Source organism: Haliotis rufescens, unplaced genomic scaffold (assembly GCF_023055435.1).
Source record: "Haliotis rufescens isolate VD_foot unplaced genomic scaffold, xgHalRufe1.0.p SCAF_8, whole genome shotgun sequence".
Classification (NCBI taxonomy): domain Eukaryota; kingdom Metazoa; phylum Mollusca; class Gastropoda; order Lepetellida; family Haliotidae; genus Haliotis; species Haliotis rufescens.
Genome location: NW_025964372.1, coordinates 36,114,177 through 36,141,156, shown reverse-complemented (window position 1 = coordinate 36,141,156; position 26,980 = coordinate 36,114,177). Strand labels below are relative to the sequence as shown.

Genomic DNA, 26,980 nt, shown 5'->3' with positions numbered 1-26,980 from the left:
TTTCAACCATATTTTGTACAAAAATGAAGGCAAGAGGTATCTTGCATATTCATATTATATTTTAATTGTCTTATTAAACAAACTCATCAGGTATGTGTGGACATTAACTATCCAGGGATGTGATTCACATAAAACAAATATTTAGGACTATGTATATACCGTGTGTTTCATCAATTCAAGGTTTAAGGTTACACGCATAGCGATTTCTTCATCGGTAGGTACTTTGGCACAAACATGTACGTGAGGCAGGGTGTTTGGGAGTGAGACAGTCAATTATGAAAATCAAGTAATTAACTTATTCAGCCTTATAAAGAAGTTGTAATCCTAAGTACCGTATTCGACCCAATAAGCCCCCCCCCCCCCCCCCCCCCCCCCGAGGTTTCCGGATATTTGAGGTCCCTATAAGCGGGGCATGACTGTATTCTGTTTATTTTAGATATTTGTGACTTAAGGCTTACTGATGAATTTACGCCAATTTGACTCTGAATTGGTCCCAATAAGCGCCCACCCCTTCTGTCTTTATTTTAAGCGCCCTGGGAGCTTTATTGGTCGAATACGGTACATGATCCGTGGAGGAAACACATTCTAATGTATACCCCAACGCCACCATCCTTTTGGACATTCGCAACTGCTTGTCTCAAACAAGGGCAGATCCAGCATTCTGTAAAAGGAGGGGTCCCAAAAATATCAAAATACTCTCTCCCTCCGAGGGTTGTTGTCAACAACATACTACATTTGGTTTTCAAAATGGGGGGTCCTCCTCTGGATCCCCCTATGTTTCACAATTATAAGGCTAAAAAAAACATAAGTCTTGGTTCTCAGGCACTGCCCACATCATCATAAAGTTCATCGTACGTTTCGTTTTTGTTTCCATTTTTCAATTTTTTTTGGTGCATTGTGTTTAAGTATAAGGATTTTTAGATTTTTTTTAAAATGGATATAAAAACAAAACATACGGTAGACTTTATGATGACGCGGGTGGTGCCTGAGAACCAAGACTGTTATGTTTTTTAGCCTAAGCTGTCTGGGAGCTATCAGCAATGTGTGATCAAGCACACAGGTATGGCTCTACGGATGAAACATAACATGGGTTCCCAGGCAGGATACATTTGTCTTTCTGTGTCTTCCCTTGGTATAAACGTGTGCTACGCTTGTGTCACAAGTGGGCCATGTCTTGATGTAGACATGAAATGCTGTCATATGGGCTTGCTGCAATCAGTGCATGACAGCCAGGGTCTTATAGCCTCATGCAAGACGCACAGAGTACCACATTGTAACAGTGAATCTAGTCAAGCACTACGACCCCTGTAGCAGAATGACGAGAGTGTCGTCAAATATCTCTCCTTCAGTGTCCATCCCACCATTCACCAGACACAGGGTGAGTTTCTTCTTGTCAGCTGCAGGTGCTTGCTGTTCTAGGTCTTCAGAGTTATCTCCCTTAGACTTCGCTCCCAGTGCGTCTAGACTCTCTGCTCCAGCTAATTCAAGGTCGGCTCCAATGCTGGCTAGGTCTGAGAAGAACAGAAATAATAGTCATTATCATAAACCTAACATGGCATCTTACTAAAAATTCATTCTGCTCAAACAAACATAGATTTGTAAGAATCCATAAAATATTGTATATTTTGAGGAAATTAACTGTTTGAACATGCTTATCTAGGTCATTTAGGCTTCCATACAGCTGCTCCTAAAAGTGCATGAACTTGAGCTATTAAATAAAAAAACAGAGGACTTACAATCACCTAGAATCTCACAGCTCACTGACTCACCCAGAAAGAAACAGCTCACTGACTCACTCAGACATTAACAGCTCACTGACTCACCCAGACAGAGCTCATCCAGACAGTTACAGCTCATTGACTCACCCAGACAGTTACAGCTCACTGACTCACCCAGACAGTTACAGCTCACTGACTCACCCAGACAGACACAGTTCATTAAGTCACCCAGACAGTTACAGCTCATTAAGTCACCCAGACAGTTACAGCTCACTGACTCACCCAGACAGTCACAGCTCATTAAGTCACCCAGACAGTTACAGCTCATTAAGTCATCCAGACAGTTACAGCTCACTGACTCACCCAGACAGTCACAGCTCATTAAGTCACCCAGACAGTTACAGTTCACTGACTCAACCAGACAGTCACAGCTCACTGACTCACCCAGACAGTTACAGCTCATTGAGTCACCCAGACAGTAACAGCTCACTGACTCACCCAGACAGTTACAGCTCATTGAGTCACCCAGACAGTAACAGCTCACTGACTCAACCAGACAGTTACAGCTCACTGACTCACAGTCACAGCTCACTGACTCACCCAGACAGTTACAGCTCATTGAGTCACCCAGACAGTTACAGTTCACTGACTTGACCAGACAGTTACAGCTCACTGACTCACACAGACAGTTACAGCTCACTGACTGCCACAGTCACAGCTCACTGACTCACCCAGACAGTTACAGCGCATTGAGTCACCCAGACAGTTACAGCTCATTGAGTCACCCAGACAGTAACAGCTCACTGACTCAACCAGACAGTTACAGCTCACTGACTCACAGTCACAGCTCACTGACTCACCCAGACAGTTACAGCTCATTGAGTCACCCAGACAGTTACAGCTCACTGACTTGACCAGACAGTTACAGCTCACTGACTCACACAGACAGTTACAGCTCACTGACTGCCACAGTCACAGCTCACTGACTCACCCAGACAGTTACAGCGCATTGAGTCACCCAGACAGTTACAGCTCACTGACTCACCCAGACAGTTACAGCTTACTGACTCACACAGACAGGTACAGCTCACTGACTCACCCAGAAAGTTACAGCTCACTGACTCACCCAGACAGTTACAGCTCATTAAGTCCACCAGACAGTTACAGCTCATTAAGTCACCCAGATAGTTACAGCTCACTGACACACCAAGACAGTTACAGCTCATTGAGTCACCCAGACAGTTACAGCTCACTGACACACCCAGACAGTTACAGCTTACTGACTCACACAGACAGGTACAGCTCACTGACTCACCCAGAAAGTTACAGCTCACTCACTCACCCAGACAGTTTCAGCTCATTAAGTCAACCAGACAGTTACAGCTCATTAAGTCACCCAGATAGTTACAGCTCACTGACACACCAAGACAGTTACAGCTCATTGAGTCACCCAGACAGTTACAGCTCACTGACTCACCCAGACAGTTACAGCTTACTGACTCACACAGACAGGTACAGCTCACTGACTCACCCAGACATTTACAGCTCACTGACTCACCCAGACAGTTACAGCTCATTAAGTCCACCAGACAGTTACAGCTCATTAAGTCACTCAGATAGTTACAGCTCACTGACTCACCCAGACATTTACAGCTCACTGACTCACCCAGACATTTACAGTTCACTGACTCAACCAGACAGTCACAGCTCACTGACTCACCCAGACAGTCACAGCTCACTGACACACCAAGACAGTTACAGCTCATTGAGTCACCCAGACAGCTACAGTTCACTGACTCACCCAGAAAGTCACAGATCACTGACTCACCCAGACAGCTACAGGTAACTGACTCACCCAGACAGTCACAGATCACTGACTCACCCAGACAGTCACAGTTCACTGACTCACCCAGACAGTTACAGCTCACTGACTCACCCAGTCACAGCTCACTGACTCACCCCCGCAGTTACAGCTCACTGACTTATTCAGACAGTCACAGCTCGCTGACTTCACCAGATACTAAAAGCTCACTGACTCACCCAGACAGTTAAAGGTCATTAAGTCAACCAGACAGTTACAGCTCACTGACTCACCAAGACAGTCACAGCTCACTGACTCAACCAGACAGTCACAGCTCGCTGACTTCACCAGACACTAAAAGCTCACTGACTCACCCAACAGTTACAGCTCATTGAGTCACCCAGACAGTTACTGCTCACTGACTCACCCCCGCAGTTACTGCTCACTGACTTATTCAGACAGTCACAGCTCGCTGACTCACCCCCGCAGTTACTGCTCACTGACTTATTCAGACAGTCACAGCTCACTGACTCACCCAGACAGTCACAGCTCACTGACACACCAAGACAGTTACAGCTCATTGAGTCACCCAGACAGCTACAGTTCACTGACTCACCCAGAAAGTCACAGATCACTGACTCACCCAGACAGCTACAGGTAACTGACTCACCCAGACAGTCACAGATCACCGACTCACCCAGACAGTCACAGTTCACTGACTCACCCAGACAGTTACAGCTCACTGACTCACCCAGTCACAGCTCACTGACTCACCCCCGCAGTTACAGCTCACTGACTTATTCAGACAGTCACAGCTCGCTGACTTCACCAGATACTAAAAGCTCACTGACTCACCCAGACAGTTAAAGGTCATTGAGTCACCCAGCCAGTTACAGCTCATTAAGTCAACCAGACAGTTACAGCTCACTGACTCACCAAGACAGTCACAGCTCACTGACTCAACCAGACAGTCACAGCTCGCTGACTTCACCAGACACTAAAAGCTCACTGACTCACCCAACAGTTACAGCTCATTGAGTCACCCAGACAGTTACTGCTCACTGACTCACCCAAACAGTCACAGCACACTGACTCAACCAGACAGTCACAGCTCGCTGACTTCACCAGACACTAAAAGCTCACTGACTCACCCAACAGTTTCAGCTCATTGAGTCACCCAGACAGTTACTGCTCACTGACTCACCCAAACAGTCACAGCACACTGACTCAACCAGACAGTCACAGCTCGCTGACTTCACCAGACACTAAAAGCTCACTGACTCACCCAACAGTTTCAGCTCATTGAGTCACCCAGACAGTCACAGTTCACTGACTCACCTGGAGCATTGTCTTGCCTGGAGTCCCGGGAGCTGGCACTTCCCGGTTTCAGTTCGGTGTCTAGAACATCCTGGGCCTGTCTTGACGTTGCTGCGATGTCGGTGCTCAGCTGTTGGTTGGGGTTTTGTGATCGGAAGAGGTTGATGACACACATGCCGAAGTCCAGACGACTTGGCGGCGGAGGGCCCTGAAGCTCCACTTTTGTCCACGTCATTGACACTGTCACAGTAAAAGGAGAGCTAATCAATATTCATATACCACCGTATTCCACGTAATAAGCTCCCCACTCTAATAAGTGCCCATGGCGTTATTTGCTAATATATTGGCGAGTGAACAATCCCAATCAGCTCCCCTTCCGATAAATCAATGTACAAAAGACTTATTTATTCGCGTATAATACGCACTCGTGTGTTATATGCACCGTTTATTATCATTAAATTCTGGAAAAATAAATCTGTTGTATATAAACATTTCAGGGTGTCAGCATAAACCACGAAATTGATCTTTCAACTCTGTTTTTTTTTCACCAATATAATATTTTAATAAGAGCCCCCTATGTCTAATTTATTACGTCGAATATGGTATTCTGACGCAACCAAAATCACAAAAGATGTGTTTGGTGCTCAAGTCAATTCGAAACACATCGAATGAGACTTAAACCTGTACAATGACAATGTTGTGTTTGATGATATCTTGCCTAAATACATGAACAAGTTAATTTTATTATTGTGTCCATTTTGCCAAATATTACAAAATGAGGAATATGTGTTTTCAAAGTGTGTTTGTTTGTTTGTTGTTAAACACCACACTGAGCAATATGCCAGCTATATGACTGCAGTCTGTATTTAATGGACCAGACAATCCAGTTATTAACATCATGAGCATTGATCCTTGCAATCAGGATACGATGACATGCATCAACCATGTCAACGAGTCTGACCACCCAATCTCGATAGTCGCCTTTTACGACAAGCATGGGTTGCTGAAGAATGATTCTAACCTCACTCACCATTCACTTACTCACCATTGACAACTCACGTTCTCTTACCATTCTCTCATTCACCATTACAATACTTTTTGTAACTTCTAAATGGCTGACATGTGATTGAGAATCTTGGAATAGAGAAAACTTAACAGTAATAAAACTTTTACAAATAAACTGATTTGAACATACAATGTCCCAATCTTGTCTATGAAAATATATAATTCTGACAGAAACAAACAACAACCTTTACACTGAAAAGAGCCCCATTGAGATGGTGGATTCTGAACCCTTGGAAAATCTAGACTTGCCTCATCCTGTTAGTCGTCTCTTAGAGACTCTCTTATGACAAGCATAGTTGCTTCCTTTTAAAGTGTTTTAGAATGCATACAATTAATTGTCACCAAACAGGCATGGAAACTACCGTATTTGACGTAATAAGCGCCCGCTCTAATAAGCGCCCATAGCGATATTTGCTGATATATTGGCTAGTAAACAATCCTAATTAGCACCCCTTTCGATTGATCAATGTACACAAGACTTATTTATTCGCGTATATGCACACTCGTGTGTTATATGCACCCTTAATTATGGGCAATTAAATTCTGGAAAAATATATCTGTCATACATAAACATTTCAGGCTGTCAGCATAAACCCCGAAATTTAAGAGCCCCCTATTTCTAATATTGAGAGCGCCCTGGGCGCTTATTACGTCGAATACAGTATAGGAAGTTCTTGTTTTTCCTATTGGACGTGAGCAAATGTTGCTTTGAAGCTAATAATAACAGCTGCTTCTAAATATCCAATCTGGACCAGACAAACCAGGCACCATTACAAAGTCAGCACCAAACCCGGCCACACACTGTGACCTGCTCATTTAGCTCAGTAGACTCAAGCCTTTGGGGATATACCTCAAAAGGACATATAACAAAAGACTTCACTATTCCACAGCCCATTGTATGTATGGCTCAGTCTCTTGTTCGTGACCAGCAATATTAGTATGACAATTAGATCTATCACGTGACCGATGGATGTAAGTCGAAATGTGAACAAGACAACTGTGACGTAACAAACATGTCATGTCACATTCACCATTGACCATCAGGTATCTTTACGGGGTCTTGATAAGTATCATGACAATCGTTAGGCACCAGTCTTTAGGTTAGTTATGTTTTAAGTATAGGAGAAACCATTTCTACGAGGGATTACCAGCGATTGTAAACCCTGACATGAGGTGACATACCGAGGGGGCCGTAGGGTTTACAGGGTTTACAATCGCTGGTAATCCCGAGGAGAAATGGTTTGTTCAACTAATAAACCGACTTATCGCATAGACAATGTTTTTAATTAAATAACTGTAATAAAAACTCTCAAATGTATAACCTGTATCAGAGATGAAATATCGCCTGCAGTCGTGAACTTGGTTCAGTGAAACCGGTGACCTCAGCACGTGGGTTTCGCAACGGTGCGAAATCTGCATGTGCGTCTTGTAGGCTGTTCATAGTTTTTGTTCTATCAAGGGTTTACATTGATTGTAAGCCCTCCTGCAAGGTGTTACAATCGTTGTAATACCTCCTACGTGGTGTTACCACAATTTCATACACTTCATATTGAGTGACACAAACAGCCAGTAGGTTATCATGCATGTCACATGCTATGGAGACTATAAACAAGGTACTCCTACACAAGGGATTACAGTAGCATGACAGACAGACATGCACCTGACATGTACCCTGTTGACAAAACCAAAAAACAGAAAAAAATTCTGCAAATGTGGGGAAAATTAGATTTACATGTCTGTTATCAATGCAATTGAACTTGTTTAACTGGCAATACATATCCCTAAATAACAATAACACAACATACTTCATTAGCAAGTAGTGTTTTAGACAACTTGCAAACCAAAAGTACAGGCCATATCAGACTAACATCTAGTCTCTGAAATTAATATATTTTAATGAAAAAACCCACAGTTGTTGAATTATAGTTATAGAATATAATAAAAAGGAGCCCAGACAACGTTCTTCTATTTCAGACTGCAGTAATCAAATACTTGCATGGGCTGTAGTGGATATATTTGTTCCAGAGACGGAATGGCAGACTAATGTTCTATCACAATGTTGTGAAGAAGACCTAAGTAATCAAAGCCACATTATCTGGACCAGGAAGAAGATGCAGCCAATCAGATACTGATGTGTCATATTTCACTCCCAGAACAAGCAGGAAGTGCTAACAGATATAGCAACACCACAGTGGAATACCATTAGTCCAACAGTCTACAGTACTGGAGACCAAACATCAAGCAGGAAGTGATAACAGATATAGCAACACCACAGTGGAATACCATTAGTCAAACAGTCTACTGGAGACCAAACATCAAGCAAGAAGTGATAACAGATAAAGCAACACCACAGTGGAATACCATTAGTCCAACAGTCTACAGTACTGGAGACCAAACATCAAGCAAGAAGTGCTAACAGATATAGCAACACCACAGTGGAATACCATTAGTCAAACAGTCTACTGGAGACCAAACATCAAGCAAGAAGTGATAACAGATAAAGCAACACCACAGTGGAATACCATTAGTCCAACAGTCTACAGTACTGGAGACCAAACATCAAGCAAGAAGTGATAACAGATATAGCAACACCACAGTGGAATACCATTAGTCCAACAGTCTACAGTACTGGAGACCAAACATCAAGCAGGAAGTGATAACAGATATAGCAACACCACAGTGGAATACCATTAGTCCAACAGTCTACTGGAGACCAAACATCAAGCAAGAAGTGATAACAGATATAGCAACACCACAGTGGAATACCATTAGTCCAACAGTCTACAGTACTGGAGACCAAACATCAAGCAGGAAGTGATAACAGATATAGCAACACCACAGTGGAATACCATTAGTCCAACAGTCTACTGGAGACCAAACATCAAGCAAGAAGTGATAACAGATAAAGCAACACCACAGTGGAATACCATTAGTCCAACAGTCTACTGGAGACCAAACATCAAGCAAGAAGTGATAACAGATATAGTAACACCATTAGTCCAGCGGTCTACATTACTGGAGACGAAATATGAAAACACACACCATGCATCCAAGGGAGTCACACATAGGACTGATCATATCACTTGACCTTGTTTTTAAAACTGCACAAAAGGATGAAGATTATGTTCCAGTACATTGTGATTGAAGTAGTTCCTGGTTCTCATGAACCAGTTAGCCCTGGGGTGAGGCTTGTAACCTTCAGCATGTCTGGGGGTGGGGGTGGGGGTAGGGGTGGGGGTGGGGGTGCTAGTAGGGGTGGGTGTTGATGTGGGGCGCAAGATAAGTTACAGTCACTACAGTGAGGTAGGTTTAACAGGTTTAACTGTTTTAACACAATTTCAGCCATTTTGCCTTCTGCCTTTTGACATATTGACCTACAAAATGTGTAGATTAAGATATAAACTGATCAGGTCTCATGAAGATATGGTTGAAAGGTCATGTAATACACTTAGATTACAGTTTATGATGAACATGTTTGTTTGCTTGTTTGTTGTTTAACAACACACTCAGCAATATACCAGCTATATGAATGTGGTCTGTAAATAATCTAATCTGGACCAGACAATCCAGTGATTGACATCATATGCATCGATCCATGCAGTTGGGATAGGATGACATGCATCAACCAAGTCAGCGAGCCTGACCACCCAATCCCGTTAGTTGCCTCTTACAAGCATAGTCGCCTTTTACGACAAGCATGGGTTGCTGAAGAATGATTCTAACCTCCCTCACCATTCACTTACTCACCATTCACAACTCACGTTCTCTTACCATTCTCTCATTCACCATTACAATACTTTTTGTAAAGGCTGACAAGTGATTGAGAATCTTGGAATAGAGAAAACTTAACAGTAATTAAAATTTTACATATAAACTGATTTGAACATACAATGTCTCAATCTTGTCTATGAAAATATAAAATTCTGACAGAAACAAACAACCACCTTTACATTGAAAAGAGCCCCAGTGAGATGGTGGATTCTGAACCCTTGGGAAATCTAGACTTGCCTCATTCAGGACTATAGCATTACAGTAAGGGCTGGGCGGAAGGGAAATTAGCATGGTTCAGAGACTGTGAGGCAGACTGTGGCAAATCTAGACTTGCTTCATTTAGGGCTATAGCATTACAGTAAGGGCTGGTCAGAAGGGAATATAACATGGTTCAGGGATTGTGAGACAGACGGTGGCAAATCTAGACTTGCTTCCTTTAGGGCTATAACTACAGTAAGGGCTGGGTGAAAGGAAAATAGCATGGTTCAGGGACTGAGAGACAGACTAAGCTCCCTGTTAAACTGTGTGAATTCTCCGAGAATAGGGAGTGGTTGGAAGAGCTGGGTCATGACAACATGTGTCCTGCGGTGTGCAGGCTCAACAGCAGCACGTATGCGGAGACAAAAGGTTGGTTGGTTTGTTGTCTAACGCCGCACTCAGCAATATTCCAGCTATATGACGGCGGTCTGTAAATAATCGAGTCTGCACCAGACAATCCAGTGATTGACATCATGAGCAAACCTTTGTTTCAACAAATCACTCACCATCATATAGAATAAGAGTGAGTGAGTGAGTTGGGTTTAACTCCGCTTTTATTGTTATTCCTGTTATATCACGGCGTGTCAGCTTAATATGGGAGGAAAGCCCGAATTGATGCAGGTCTCAGATGTTTACCACTTCAGTGAAACCCACGAGCACGGGTATGGTGCTGACAAACCTTGAAACATAATCGGGGTGAACCGGGATTCGAACCCACAATCATAGGTTTCTGGCGTGCCCAAGGGATGCAACTCCACACAGCGAATTACGGCGCCTTAGACAACTGGGCCAACCGTGCCCCCTATATACACACGCTCCACAACAAATCAAAGGCAAAGGCAAATCCTGATCGCTTTGTTTTTGTTTTGCAGACAATCCTCGTTGAACAATACAATGAACGGCAAAAGACAACAGAGAAAGTTATGTTGATAGGGTAAAGAATGAGGTTAATTTAGGGTTCTGGCACATCCTTAAGTCAAGAAAATATATTGGTCCAACCTAAAAATAACAAAAGATTATAAAATATTACCATGGTTTACCCTGGTTTCAGAAAATGTTCTAATGAGTCAGCATTGTTCCGGCATTACAAGGCAGCTGGTGTATAGCTGAATAGGAATAAGACAAACTGGTGGCTGATGGCATGAGTAACAATCAATTGCATATTGCACCATCACCCAGGCAACAATTGTAACCACCTTATGGGGATTCCGGGGTTAGAATTGGTCCCCGGCAACCTAAGCTTGTCGTAAGAGGCTATAAAATGGATCAGGTGGTCAGGCTCAGTGACTTGGTTGACTGCATGTCATCTTATCCCAATTGTTTGGATCAATGCTGATCACAGGATTGTCTGGTTCGGAGTTGATTATTTACAGACTGCCGTTGTATAGCTGGATGAGTGGCTTTAAACAACAAACACACATATTGTAACCAGTATATCCCCATAAATATACACGTCGCACATGTGGTGTCTCCTAAGGGAAGTAACTTTGTTTAAAATGAGACTGTTCACCCCGCAGTAAATGGGTACCCGGTAGGATGAGATGGTAATGGCTGGTTCCCTAATGCCTCACAGGCAGCTTAGGTTGTCAACACCACAGGGAGCTGTGGTAGGTTCAGTCAAATTGCCAGGTGGACCACTACAGCCTATTTTTTCTTTTTAGTTGGTTTATGAATTTTTAATAATTCAGTCTGGAAGGGAAAAATAAAATAAAAGATTCTGACAAGACAAGGCAAGGTAATAAGCCTCTGTTCACCCAGCACTAAATGGGTACCTGGTAGGATGAGATAGTAATGGCTTTTACCCTTCTCACGTTACAGGGGCAGCTTGGTTTGTATACTCCACAGGGAGCTGAGAATGAAAATTGAGAGCACACTGATACATTGACCGAGGTAATAATAAATGCTCTATGCATGCTTTAGCGTGTGGATTTTGCACATTATAGATATGCACATTATTACTACAAAACCCTCAAACTTTTTATGCACTCACAAGCCCAATAATATAGCAAACTATACTACTCAAAAGAAGTTGAAGAACATAAGGACTAAAGTTCATCTGTCATGTCATGACAACTTGTATCACAGTTACCATAGTAATCTCTAATAAACTTTAGTGAGTGAGTGAGGGAGTAAGTTTTACCCCGCTTTTAGCAATATTCCAGCAATATCACGGTGGGGGACACCAAAAATGGGCTTTACACATTGTACCCATGTCGGGAATCAAACCCTGGTCTTCAGCGTGATTAACCATTAGGCTACCTGACCGCCCCTAATAAACTATAGTAAAATATAAGAAGTCGTCATGACATGACAGATTAACTATAGTTATAGGAAACACACAGGTTCCTTGACTTCTTTTGAGCAGTATAAATATATAACAACAACTTTCAATTGCCTTTAACACAACAAAAGAAAGTACATCAGCAGGATTCGAGACAGAAATAGATTAAACACTTATAAAATAGATACGGAACTCACATCGATCCGTCATGGGTTACAGTAGAAATTTACTATAAATAATATTCCTATCTCATATTCATCTGTTTTAAATCAACTTAAATTGTGAAACTATCTTGAACAGCCCACTTAACTGAGGGTTCTGATGGGGTATACTGTGAAAAGTAAAAGTAAACTTATATGTCATGTTTATTATCTACAAAGATTAGGTAAACTGTCCATAAAATTTTAAAAACTAACTTTACTACTGTTTAGCATAATTGTGCTAAAATCTTGTATACATCTAGATATGACAGGACAAAACCAATCAGTGGTTCAGTAACACAAATTGCAGCAATGAGATGATAGCAGAACCATTTGTCGCCTTGTTTCCCTACAGACAGACTGACGATATGCATTTGCACAGAGAGTCCAAATTTACTACCCTGGTACCCACCCCACTATTACCTGACCCTACCCGGGAACCCGTGTAGGTCTCAGAGATAGGTGCAAAATGTCCAATTGGGAATAGTTTGACCGTAGCCCTGGCAAAATGAAACGATCTGGTCCTGCATACACTGAAGTTTACTGAAGTTTTATCTTTATGCAAACATATAAAAGTCAGAATGAATGTGTGCATAGTCAGAATGAAATGCAAACATTCGTGACTTATGGTGTAACATGGAGTTCTAGATAGGTTTTGTCATTAAACAATACATCACGTGACAAACCATGGGTCCAGGTAGTCCTGTGGGTACCTGTTTCCTCCTCAGGAATCATCCAACCCAAGTACCCAGGTAACCTGTCCTAGCCCTACTTGTCTGCTATTTGCATGTTTGTTATTACCCAAAAACACTGCCTACTGACTAAAGCCCCCACACTTTACTGCCTACCGACTAAAGCCCCCCCACTTTACTGCCTACTGACTAAAGGCTCCACACTTTACTGCCTACTGGCTAAAGGCCCCACACTTTACTGCCTACTGGCTAAAGGCCCCACACTTTACTGCCTACCGACTAAAGCCCCCACACTTTACTGCCTACCGACTAAAGCCCCCACACTTTACTGCCTACTGACTAAAGGCCCCACACTTTACTGCCTTCTGGCTAAAGGCCCCACACTTTACTGCCTACTGGCTAAAGGCCCCACACTTTACTGCCTACTGGCTAAAGGCCCCACACTTTACTGCCTACCGACTAAAGCCCCCACACTTTACTGCCTACTGACTAAAGGCCCCACACTTTACTGCCTACTGGCTAAAGGCCCCACACTTTACTGCCTACTGGCTAAAGGCTTCACACTCTACTGCCTACTAAGGGCCCCACACTTTACTGCCTACTGACTAAAGGCTCCACACTTTACTGCCTACTGACTAAGGCCCCACACTTTACTGCCTACTGACTAAAGGCCCAACACCCTACTGCCTACTGACTAAAGGCCCAAGACTGAACTGCCTACTGACTGAAGGCCCTACACTGTACTGCCTACAAACTAAAGGCCCCACACTTTACTGCCTACTAAGGCCCTACACTTTACTGCCTACTGACTAAAGGCCCCAAACTTTACTGCCTACTGACTAAAGGCCCCCCACTTTACTGCCTACTGACTAAAGGCCCCACACTTTACTGCCTACTGACTAAAGGCCCCACACTTTACTGCCTACTGACTAAAGGCCCCGCACTACAGACTTGTGACACTCCCCCTCATCTGGACCCTCATCTCTGGAGTTGTGTGGAATATGATTTGCAGTCATTATTGCCGACTATACAGGGCACTAGCATATCACTCATCACAGGAAGTGGCTGCACTCTCAATATCATCAAGATCTGGGCCATAGCCTGAAGGATCTTGTGAAACTTAATTACTGCTAAGTCTTAAATACAGATTGAGTAAACCTTTCCTAGCCAAGATCCCTGATAATGCCTCAGTCACATATCCACCGATACCGGGAAAGATTAGTTTACGATGCCCGAAAAGGCTGAAAATCGGCAAAATTGAGAGATACCCGACGGGGCGCCGGACAATCATCTGTGAGCATTGGCCATGTTTTTGACATCGGGGAGACCCCGGTGGACACATCGAAAGAAATCAACTTGGAGTTATTTTCTTGCGGCGACCAGTGGTCCACATGAGTTTCAGACTCCACAAATTTACAAAATCAACTGAAATGTGATATAGCACTTGCAGCAATTTTGAGTGAGTGAGTGAGTGAGTTGGGTTTAACGCCGCTTTTAACAGTATTCCAGTTATATCGCGGCGTGTCAGCTTAATGTGGGAGGAAAGCCCAAAGTGATGCAGGCCTCAGACGTTTACCACTTCGGTGAAACCCACGAGCATGGGTATGGTGCTGCCAAACCTAGAAACATAATCGGGGCGAACCGGGATTCGAACCCACAATCATAGGTTTCTGGCCTGCCCAAGGGACGCAACTCTGCACAGCGAATCGCGGCGCCTGCAGCAATTTTGATGGCGAACATGAACTATGATAGGCCGGGCAATGAGCAGGCTCCTTTTATAGCGATCAGGAAACCAGCGGTGTTCATCCGGGGATCGCACGATTTGGTTTACATCGGATCTGGGTATCGGGAGATTACGGGCCAATTCCAGCCAGATGACCGGTCAATCACTGGACAGTATACGCCTTCCATTTTTTCCAAAATCCTTCGGACACCCTCCAGCCAACGGCCTACTGATCATCCTTAGTTTCATGACTTCTGCACCGATGTGTCACAGTGGAAGGCAAAAATCTGTGGCATGCCGGGCATCGTCGAAACCCACCGATGTCCCCACATCGGCCGGCAACAGTTGTATGTATGACTGAGGCATAATGTAACAAGATTCAGGCAAATCAGATTTGCAGTACCTCATGTTGCATTGTCTGATGGCTTTCATGACATGTAGTCTAGACTATCGTGCCATGATGACTGAGATTGTTGCTCATGCTATCAAGCAATAGGTTGACCTAGATTTAATCATCTACAGGCCTTTGTGGTGTATCGGGAATAGTGCTAGTCTGTCATACAGACCCTGAAACAAACATATCCAAAATAGCCCATGCAAGTCTATAATAGTGGGCAAGTCTAGATTAGGAAGAGAGTCTCTGGGCTCCTTTTATCATATTTCATTAAGATAATTTTACGACTGTTTTTCTTTTTTTTCTTCTGAAAGATATGTTCATTTCAAAGACTAGATGTTAGTCTAGAATATTGCTAACTGTTGTCTCAAACTTGCCTAGTTCACTCTCGACTACCACCACTGAACCACTGATCTGATGCTTTCCTTAAAACATGACCTCAGTTCTTTGTTACTGTTTGTTTGTTGTATAATGTCACACTCAGCAATATTCCAGCTAAATGACGGCGGTCTGAAAAAGATCAAGTCTGGACCAGACAATCCAGTGATTGACATCATGAGCATCAATCCACACAATTGGGATACGATGACATGCATCAACCACCTGATCCCGTTAGTCGCCTCTCACGACAAGCATAGTTGCCTCTTACGGCAAGCATGGATTGCTGAAGACCTATTCCACCCCGGATCTTCGCGGGTTTCTTTGTTACTCACACAAATTTAAGTTCGGTTCAAACAAAAAACAATGAAATACAAAAACATGTAAAAGAAGACAATTTGTCTGTTTCTTACATGAACTAAACCCTATATATGAGAACTCTTTACATTTGAAATGTCTCCATCACATAAATTCAACGTTATAACTGTTTTCATTCAATTAATTTAAGCACCGTATTCATTGACAACAAGTGAGTGGTGTGTAAGATAAGATAATATTTATTGCAGAAACGTTCCATTACGGGACAGATGCAATTTTAAAAGACAAGACATTATGATTTATATATACATATATACAGACATACATAATATACATAATATTACATATTTTTATACATAAAATGTCAACGGTTGATTATGAAGGGGTATTTATTGTTTGAAATTATAGATGTGGAAACAAATGCAGTTGATATTGACTGCTTCATTATTTGACAGGATTTATTGAAATAATTTATCTTCATGACTGTGGACATTTACATTTACATTTTGTCTGGATAATTTTTCAAAGAGTATATTTCTTTCTCGAGTGTGTTTAATACAGTGAAGTAAGTAATCAGTCCCGAACCAGCAGTGTCCTGCGATCAGTGTGAAGAACACCTAAACTAGTACTCCCTCCCTTCAGTACCATGTACTAAACAGTCTGCTACGAAAATACTCGTCTATATTAGTGCTGCAGCTGTTGGACATGCCTTGCCCATTCACTTCCTGTTGATGGGCCTCAGTCTCAACAAGCCTGGGTTACATTATGGCCACATTCCACAAAGCCATCTCAGCACAACCAAAGTACTTGCAGTGTTTGAAATTAAGAGGAAAATAAATGGGTCCTCGTCATGACCTTATAATAAAAAAATAATTTTTTTTTAAGAAATATGTTTCAAATACCATTGCAGGAATATTCAAGGATGCCCATTAAGATGGGTAGGTTCAGTCAAATTGCCAGGTTGATGCAAGTTGTTCAAGCACCACTCCAGCCTTTTTATTCTTTTTAGTTGGTTTATGAATTCTTAATAATTCAGTTTGGTTGGGAAAAATGAAATAAATAAAAAAATTCTGACATGACAAGGCAAGGTAATATGCCTGTTCACCCAGCACTAAATGGGTACCTGGTAGGATGAGATAATAATGGCTGTTAACCTTCTAGCACCTCACAGGCAGCTTGGGTTGTATACTCCACAGGGAGCTGAGAATGAAAATCGAGTGCACACTGATCCAATTTGACCAGGGTAATAATAAAACATGAATGCGTTGAGCATGCATCTGTGTCATGTTGAAATCAAACACAATATGAATGGCCTTGAAATTATTATTATTATTATTATTATAATTATTATTATTATTATTATAAGCATGAAGTTTGGGGAAACTTTCCGGCAACACCACAGGCATATAATCGGGTCAAACCAGGATTCAAACCCACAATCATAGGTTTCTGGCGTGCCCAAGGGACGCAACCCTGCACAGCGAATCGCTGCACCTTAGACGACTGGGCCACCCGAGCCCCCTATGTAGATAGGAACAGGCAGTGAGGTGGTGTGAGGCTGTTAGAACAATATTTAGGTTATATCTTGGTGAGTCAGCTAATGTTGGGGGAATGCTTAGATTAGTGAAACCCTCGACTATGGCGAAGTGAGAGCACGGTTCCCAATCAGGTGAATCACAGAGTACAGAAGTACTAGACATGATAGGGAACATGCTGGGTAGATCGCAACTTACAGAGGGGCCGCTGTCACTATCTCTGTAATATATGGGTCGAGTTACCATCAGTGACAAGCAGCTGTGATATCAGTACCAACTGTCTGCACCAATACTCACAAATATAGGAGTCAAATAGTACTGATGTTACTTCTTGTTACCCTGCATGGTGCTTGGCAGTAAGGGCATGAAAACAAGGACTCGCTTGGAGTCATTATAATGTGTCTGAGTGGGGTATCCATCTTACTTCTTGTTACCCTGCATGGTGCTTGGCAGTAAGGGCATTAAAACTAGGACTGGTCAGCTTGGAGTCAGTATAATGTGTCTGAGTGGGGTATCCATCTTACTTCTTGTTACCCTGCATGGTGCTTGGCAGTAAGGGCATGAAAACAAGGACTGGCTTGGGGTCAGTATAATGTGTCTGAGTGGGGTATCCATCTTACTTCTTGTTACCCTGCATGATGCTTGGCAGTAAGGGCATTAAAACAACGACTGGCTTGGAGTCAGTATAATGTGTCTGAGTGGGGTATCCATCTTACTTCTTGTTACCCTGCATGGTGCTTGGCAGTAAGGGCATTAAAACAAGGACCGGTCGGCTTGGAGTCAGTATAATGTGTCAGAGTGGGGTATCCATCTTACTTCTTGTTACCCTGCATGGTGCTTGGCAGTAAGGGCATGAAAACAAGGACTGGCTTGGAGTCAGTATAATGTGTCTGAGTGGGGTATCCATCTTACTTCTTGTTACCCTGCATGGTGCTTGGCAGTAAGGGCATTTAAACAAGGACTGGTCAGCTTGGAGTCAGTATAATGTGTCTGAGTAGGGTATCCATCTTACTTCTTGTTACCCTGCATGGTGCTTGGCAGTAAGGGCATTAAAACAAGGACTGGCTTGGAGTCAGTATAATGTGTCTGAGTGGGGTATCCATCTTACTTCTTGTTACCCTGCATGGTGCTTGGCAGTAAGGGCATTAAAACAAGGACTGGTCAGCTTGGAGTCAGTATAATGTGTCTGAGTAGGGTATCCATCTTACTTCTTGTTACCCTGCATGGTGCTTGGCAGTAAGGGCATTAAAACAAGGAATGGTCAGTTTGGAGTCAGTATAATGTGTCTGAGTGGGGTATCCATCTTACTTCTTGTTACCCTGCATGATGCTTGGCAGTAAGGGCATTAAAACAAGGACTGGTCGGCTTGGAGTCAGTATAATGTGTCTGAGTGGGGTATCCATCTTACTTCTTGTTACCCTGCATGGTGCTTGGCAGTAAGGGCATTAAAACAAGGACTGGCTTGGAGTCAGTATAATGTGTCTGAGTGGGGTATCCATCTTACTTCTTGTTACCCTGCATGGTGCTTGGCAGTAAGGGCATTAAAACAAGGACTGGCTTGGAGTCAGTATAATGTGTCTGAGTGGGGTATCCATCTTACTTCTTGTTACCCTGCCTGGTGCTTGGCAGTAAGGGCATTAAAACAAGGACTGGCTTGGAGTCAGTATAATGTGTCTGAGTGGGGTATCCATCTTACTTCTTGTTACCCTGCATGGTGCTTGGCAGTAGGGGCATTAAAACAAGGACTGGCTTGGAGTCAGTATAATGTGTCAGAGTGGGGTATCCATCTTACTTCGTGTTACCCTGCATGGTGCTTGGCAGTAGGGGCATTAAAACAAGGACTGGCTTGGAGTCAGTATAATGTGTCTGAGTGGGGTATCCATCTTACTTCTTGTTACCCTGCATGGTGCTTGGCAGTGAGGGCATTAAAACAAGGACTGGTCAGCTTGGAGTCAGTATAATGTGTCTGAGTAGGGTATCTATCTTACTTCTTGTTACCCTGCATGATGCTTGGCAGTAAGGGCATTAAAACAAGTACTGGTCAGCTTGGAGGCAGTATATTGTGTCCAAGTGGGGTATCCATCTTACTTTTTGTTACCCTGCATGATGCTTGGCAGTAAGGGCATTAAAACAAGGACTGGTCGGCTTGGAGTCAGTATAATGTGTCTGAGTGGGGTATCCATCTTACTTCTTGTTACCCTGCATGATGCTTGGCAGTAAGGGCATTAAAACAAGGACTGGCTTGGAGTCAGTATAATGTGTCTGAGAGGGGTATCCATCTTACTTCTTGTTACCCTGCATGGTGCTTGGCAGTAAGGGCATTAAAACAAGGACTGGTCAGCTTGGAGTCAGTATAATGTGTCTGAGTGGGGTATCCATCTTACTTCTTGTTACCCTGCATGGTGCTTGGCAGTAAGGGCATTAAAACAAGGACCGGTCGGCTTGGAGTCAGTATAATGTGTCTGAGTGGGGTATCCATCTTACTTCTTGTTACCCTGCATGGTGCTTGGCAGTAAGGGCATTAAAACAAGGACCGGTCAGCTTGGAGTCAGTATAATGTGTCTGAGAGGGGTATCCATCTTACTTCTTGTTACCCTGCATGGTGCTTGGCAGTAAGGGCATTAAAACAAGGACTGGTCAGCTTGGAGTCAGTATAATGTGTCTGAGTGGGGTATCCATCTTACTTCTTGTTACCCTGCATTGTGCTTGGCAGTAAGGGCATTAAAACAAGGACCGGTCGGCTTGGAGTCAGTATAATGTGTCTGAGTGGGGTATCCATTTTATTTCTTGTTACCCTGCATGGTGCTTGGCAGTAAGGGCATTAAAACAAGGACTGGTCAGCTTGGAGTCAGTATAATGTGTCTGAGTGGGGTATCCATCTTACTTCTTGTTACCCTGCATGGTGCTTGGCAGTAAGGGCATTAAAACAAGGACCGGTCGGCTTGGAGTCAGTATAATGTGTCTGAGAGGGGTATCCATCTTACTTCTTGTTACCCTGCATGGTGTTTGGCAGTAAGGGCATTAAAACAAGGACTGGTCAGCTTGGGATCAGTATAATGTGTCTGAGTGGGGTATCCATCTTACTTCTTGTTACCCTGCATGGTGCTTGGCAGTAAGGGCATTAAAACAAGGACCGGTCAGCTTGGAGTCAGTATAATGTGTCTGAGAGGGGTATCCATCTTACTTCTTGTTACCCTGCATGGTGCTTGGCAGTAAGGGCATTAAAACAAGGACCGGTCGGCTTGGAGTCAGTATAATGTGTCTGAGAGGGGTATCCATCTTACTTCTTGTTACCCTGCATGGTGCTTGGCAGTAAGGGCATTAAAACAAGGACCGGTCGGCTTGGAGTCAGTATAATGTGTCTGAGTGGGGTATCCATCTTACTTCTTGTTACCCTGCATGGTGCTTGGCAGTAAGGGCATTAAAACAAGGACTGGTCGGCTTGGAGTCAGTATAATGTGTCTGAGTGGGGTATCCATCTTACTTCTTGTTACCCTGCATGGTGCTTGGCAGTAAGGGCATTAAAACAAGGACTGGCTTGGAGTCAGTATAATGTGTCTGAGAGGGGTATCCATCTTACTTCTTGTTACCCTGCATGGTGCTTGGCAGTAGGGGCATTAAAACAAGGACTGGCTTGGAGTCAGTATAATGTGTCTGAGTGGGGTATCCATTTTACTTCTTGTTACCCTGCATGGTGCTTGGCAGTAAGGGCATTAAAACAAGGACTGGTCAGCTTGGAGTCAGTATAATGTGTCTGAGTGGGGTATACATCTTACTTCTTGTTACCCTGCATGATGCTTGGCAGTAAGGGCATTAAAACAAGGACTGGTCAGCTTGGAGTCAGTATAATGTGTCTGAGTGGGGTATACATCTTACTTCTTGTTACCCTGCATGGTGCTTGGCAGTAAGGGCATTAAAACAAGGACTGGCTTGGAGTCAGTATAATGTGTCTGAGAGGGGTATCCATCTTACTTCTTGTTACCCTGCATGGTGCTTGGCAGTAGGGGCATTAAAACAAGGACTGGCTTGGAGTCAGTATAATGTGTCTGAGTGGGGTATCCATCTTACTTCTTGTTACCCTGCATGGTGCTTGGCAGTAGGGCATTAAAACAAGGACTGGCTTGGAGTCAGTATAATGTGTCTGAGTGGGGTATCCATCTTACTTCTTGTTACCCTGCATGGTGCTTGGCAGTAAGGGCATTAAAACAAGGACAAGTCAGCTTGGAGTCAGTATAATGTGTCTGAGTGGGGTATACATCTTACTTCTTGTTACCCTGCATGGTGCTTGGCAGTAAGGGCATTAAAACAAGGACTGGTCAGTTTGGGGTCAGTATAATGTGTCTGAGTGGGGTATCCATCTTACTTCTTGTTACCTTGCATGGTGCTTGGCAGTAAGGGCATTAAAACAAGGACTGGTCAGTTTGGGGTCAGTATAATGTGTCTGAGTGGGGTATCCATCTTACTTCTTGTTACCCTGCATGGTGCTTGGCAGTAAGGGCATTAAAACAAGGACTGGTCGGCTTGGAGTCAGTATAATGTGTCTGAGTGGGGTATCCATCTTACTTCTTGTTACCCTGCATGGTGCTTGGCAGTAAGGGCATTAAAACAAGGACTGGTCAGTTTGGGGTCAGTATAATGTGTCTGAGTGGGGTATACATCTTACTTCTTGTTACCCTGCATGGTGCTTGGCAGTAAGGGCATTAAAACAAGGGCTGGTCAGCTTGGAGTCAGTATAATGTGTCTGAGTGGGGTATCCATCTTACTTCTTGTTACCCTGCATGGTGCTTGGCAGTAAGGGCATTAAAACAAGGACTGGTCGGCTTGGGGTCAGTATAATGTGTCTGAGTGGGGTATCCATCTTACTTCTTGTTACCCTGCATGGTGCTTGGCAGTAAGGGCATTAAAACAAGGACTGGTCGGCTTTGAGTCAGTATAATGTGTCTGAGTGGGGTATCCATCTTACTTCTTGTTACCCTGCATGATGCTTGGCAGTAAGGGCATTAAAACAAGGACCGGTCGGCTTGGAGTCAGTATAATGTGTCTGAGTGGGGTATACATCTTACTTCTTGTTACCCTGCATGGTGCTTGGCAGTAGGGGCATTAAAACAAGGACTGGTCAGTTTGGGGTCAGTATAATGTGTCTGAGTGGGGTATCCATCTTACTTCTTGTTACCCTGCATGGTGCTTGGCAGTAAGGGCATTAAAACAAGGACTGGCTTGGAGTCAGTACAATGTGTCTGAGTTGGGTATCCATCTTACTTCTTGTTACCCTGCATGGTGCTTGGCAGTAAGGGCATTAAAACAAGGACAAGTCAGCTTGGAGTCAGTATAATGTGTCTGAGTGGGGTATCCATCTTACTTCTTGTTACCTTGCATGGTGCTTGGCAGTAAGGGCATTAAAACAAGGACTGGTCAGTTTGGGGTCAGTATAATGTGTCTGAGTGGGGTATCCATCTTACTTCTTGTTACCCTGCATGGTGCTTGGCAGTAAGGGCATTAAAACAAGGACTGGCTTGGAGTCAGTATAATGTGTCTGAGTGGGGTATCCATCTTACTTCTTGTTACCCTGCATGGTGCTTGGCAGTAAGGGCATTAAAACAAGGACCGGTCGGCTTGGGGTCAGTATAATGTGTCTGAGTGGGGTATCCATCTTACTTCTTGTTACCCTGCATGGTGCTTGGCAGTAAGGGCATTAAAACAAGGACTGGCTTGGAGTCAGTATAATGTGTCTGAGTGGGGTTTCCATCTTACTTCTTGTTACCCTGCATGGTGCTTGGCAGTAGGGGCATTAAAACAAGGACTGGCTTGGAGTCAGTATAATGTGTCAGAGTGGGGTATCCATCTTACTTCGTGTTACCCTGCATGGTGCTTGGCAGTAGGGGCATTAAAACAAGGACTGGCTTGGAGTCAGTATAATGTGTCTGAGTGGGGTATCCATCTTACTTCTTGTTACCCTGCATGATGCTTGGCAGTAAGGGCATTAAAAAAAGGACTGGTCAGCTTGGAGTCAGTATAATGTGTCTGAGTAGGGTATCCATCTTACTTCTTGTTACCCTGCATGATGCTTGGCAGTAAGGGCATTAAAACAAGGACTGGTCAGCTTGGAGGCAGTATATTGTGTCCAAGTGGGGTATCCATCTTACTTTTTGTTACCCTGCATGATGCTTGGCAGTAAGGGCATTAAAACAAGGACTGGTCGGCTTGGAGTCAGTATAATGTGTCTGAGTGGGGTATCCATCTTACTTCTTGTTACCCTGCATGATGCTTGGCAGTAAGGGCATTAAAACAAGGACTGGCTTGGAGTCAGTATAATGTGTCTGAGAGGGGTATCCATCTTACTTCTTGTTACCCTGCATGGTGCTTGGCAGTAAGGGCATTAAAACAAGGACCGGTCGGCTTGGAGTCAGTATAATGTGTCTGAGTGGGGTATCCATCTTACTTCTTGTTACCCTGCATGGTGCTTGGCAGTAAGGGCATTAAAACAAGGACCGGTCGGCTTGGAGTCAGTATAATGTGTCTGAGTGGGGTATCCATCTTACTTCTTGTTACCCTGCATGGTGCTTGGCAGTAAGGGCATTAAAACAAGGACCGGTCAGCTTGGAGTCAGTATAATGTGTCTGAGAGGGGTATCCATCTTACTTCTTGTTACCCTGCATGGTGCTTGGCAGTAAGGGCATTAAAACAAGGACTGGTCAGCTTGGAGTCAGTATAATGTGTCTGAGTGGGGTATCCATCTTACTTCTTGTTACCCTGCATGGTGCTTGGCAGTAAGGGCATTAAAACAAGGACCGGTCGGCTTGGAGTCAGTATAATGTGTCTGAGTGGGGTATCCATCTTACTTCTTGTTACCCTGCATGGTGCTTGGCAGTAAGGGCATTAAAACAAGGACTGGTCAGCTTGGAGTCAGTATAATGTGTCTGAGTGGGGTATCCATCTTACTTCTTGTTACCCTGCATGGTGCTTGGCAGTAAGGGCATTAAAACAAGGACCGGTCGGCTTGGAGTCAGTATAATGTGTCTGAGAGGGGTATCCATCTTACTTCTTGTTACCCTGCATGGTGCTTGGCAGTAAGGGCATTAAAACAAGGACTGGTCAGCTTGGGGTCAGTATAATGTGTCTGAGTGGGGTATCCATCTTACTTCTTGTTACCCTGCATGGTGCTTGGCAGTAAGGGCATTAAAACATGGACCGGTCAGCTTGGAGTCAGTATAATGTGTCTGAGAGGGGTATCCATCTTACTTCTTGTTACCCTGCATGGTGCTTGGCAGTAAGGGCATTAAAACAAGGACCGGTCGGCTTGGAGTCAGTATAATGTGTCTGAGAGGGGTATCCATCTTACTTCTTGTTACCCTGCATGGTGCTTGGCAGTAAGGGCATTAAAACAAGGACCGGTCGGCTTGGAGTCAGTATAATGTGTCTGAGTGGGGTATCCATCTTACTTCTTGTTACCCTGCATGGTGCTTGGCAGTAAGGGCATTAAAACAAGGACCGGCCGGCTTGGAGTCAGTATAATGTGTCTGAGTGGGGTATCCATCTTACTTCTTGTTACCCTGCATGGTGCTTGGCAGTAAGGGCATTAAAACAAGGACTGGCTTGGAGTCAGTATAATGTGTCTGAGAGGGGTATCCATCTTACTTCTTGTTACCCTGCATGGTGCTTGGCAGTAGGGGCATTAAAACAAGGACTGGCTTGGAGTCAGTATAATGTGTCTGAGAGGGGTATCCATCTTACTTCTTGTTACCCTGCATGGTGCTTGGCAGTAAGGGCATTAAAACAAGGACCGGTCAGCTTGGAGTCAGTATAATGTGTCTGAGAGGGGTATCCATCTTACTTCTTGTTACCCTGCATGGTGCTTGGCAGTAAGGGCATTAAAACAAGGACCGGTCAGCTTGGAGTCAGTATAATGTGTCTGAGAGGGGTATCCATCTTACTTCTTGTTACCCTGCATGGTGCTTGGCAGTAAGGGCATTAAAACAAGGACCGGTCGGCTTGGAGTCAGTATAATGTGTCTGAGAGGGGTATCCATCTTACTTCTTGTTACCCTGCATGGTGCTTGGCAGTAAGGGCATTAAAACAAGGACCGGTCGGCTTGGAGTCAGTATAATGTGTCTGAGTGGGGTATCCATCTTACTTCTTGTTACCCTGCATGGTGCTTGGCAGTAAGGGCATTAAAACAAGGACCGGCCGGCTTGGAGTCAGTATAATGTGTCTGAGTGGGGTATCCATCTTACTACTTGTTACCCTGCATGGTGCTTGGCAGTAAGGGCATTAAAACAAGGACTGGCTTGGAGTCAGTATAATGTGTCTGAGAGGGGTATCCATCTTACTTCTTGTTACCCTGCATGGTGCTTGGCAGTAGGGGCATTAAAACAAGGACTGGCTTGGAGTCAGTATAATGTGTCTGAGTGGGGTATCCATCTTACTTCTTGTTACCCTGCATGGTGCTTGGCAGTAAGGGCATTAAAACAAGGACTGGTCAGCTTGGAGTCAGTATAATGTGTCTGAGTGGGGTATACATCTTACTTCTTGTTACCCTGCATGATGCTTGGCAGTAAGGGCATTAAAACAAGGACTGGTCAGCTTGGAGTCAGTATAATGTGTCTGAGTGGGGTATACATCTTACTTCTTGTTACCCTGCATGGTGCTTGGCAGTAAGGGCATTAAAACAAGGACTGGCTTGGAGTCAGTATAATGTGTCTGAGAGGGGTATCCATCTTACTTCTTGTTACCCTGCATGGTGCTTGGCAGTAGGGGCATTAAAACAAGGACTGGCTTGGAGTCAGTATAATGTGTCTGAGTGGGGTATCCATCTTACTTCTTGTTACCCTGCATGGTGCTTGGCAGTAGGGCATTAAAACAAGGACTGGCTTGGAGTCAGTATAATGTGTCTGAGTGGGGTATCCATCTTACTTCTTGTTACCCTGCATGGTGCTTGGCAGTAGGGGCATGAAAACAAGGACTGGTCAGCTTGGAGTCAGTATAATGTGTCTGAGTGGGGTATCCATCTTACTTCTTGTTACCCTGCATGGTGCTTGGCAGTAAGGGCATTAAAACAAGGACTGGTCAGCTTGGGGTCAGTATAATGTGTCTGAGTGGGGTATCCATCTTACTTCTTGTTACCCTGCATGGTGCTTGGCAGTAAGGGCATTAAAACAAGGACCGGTCGGCTTGGAGTCAGTATAATGTGTCTGAGAGGGGTATCCATCTTACTTCTTGTTACCCTGCATGGTGCTTGGCAGTAAGGGCATTAAAACAAGGACCGGTCGGCTTGGAGTCAGTATAATGTGTCTGAGTGGGGTATCCATCTTACTTCTTGTTACCCTGCATGGTGCTTGGCAGTAAGGGCATTAAAACAAGGACTGGCTTGGAGTCAGTACAATGTGTCTGAGTGGGGTATCCATCTTACTTCTTGTTACCCTGCATGGTGCTTGGCAGTAAGGGCATTAAAACAAGGACAAGTCAGCTTGGAGTCAGTATAATGTGTCTGAGTGGGGTATCCATCTTACTTCTTGTTACCCTGCATGGTGCT

At 44.0% G+C, this 26,980-nt stretch overlaps 1 protein-coding gene across 7 annotated transcripts in view; it reads right to left on the bottom strand.

Moving 5' to 3' along the window:
• Nucleotides 1-436: 436 nt before the first annotated feature.
• The window catches only part of LOC124141806 (rab9 effector protein with kelch motifs-like), a 63,469-nt gene continuing 36,925 nt past the window's right edge, over nucleotides 437-26,980 (bottom strand). For all 7 annotated transcript variants that reach the window (XM_046509940.2, XM_046509945.2, XM_046509939.2 and 4 more), the window contains exons 3-4: nucleotides 4,858-5,076; nucleotides 437-1,511 (exon numbers count right to left, since the gene is read on the bottom strand). In XM_046509940.2, coding sequence (XP_046365896.2) covers nucleotides 1,297-1,511; nucleotides 4,858-5,076 — 434 coding nt within the window. In that variant the 3' untranslated portion in view covers nucleotides 437-1,296. The remainder of the gene's footprint in view (nucleotides 1,512-4,857; nucleotides 5,077-26,980) is intronic.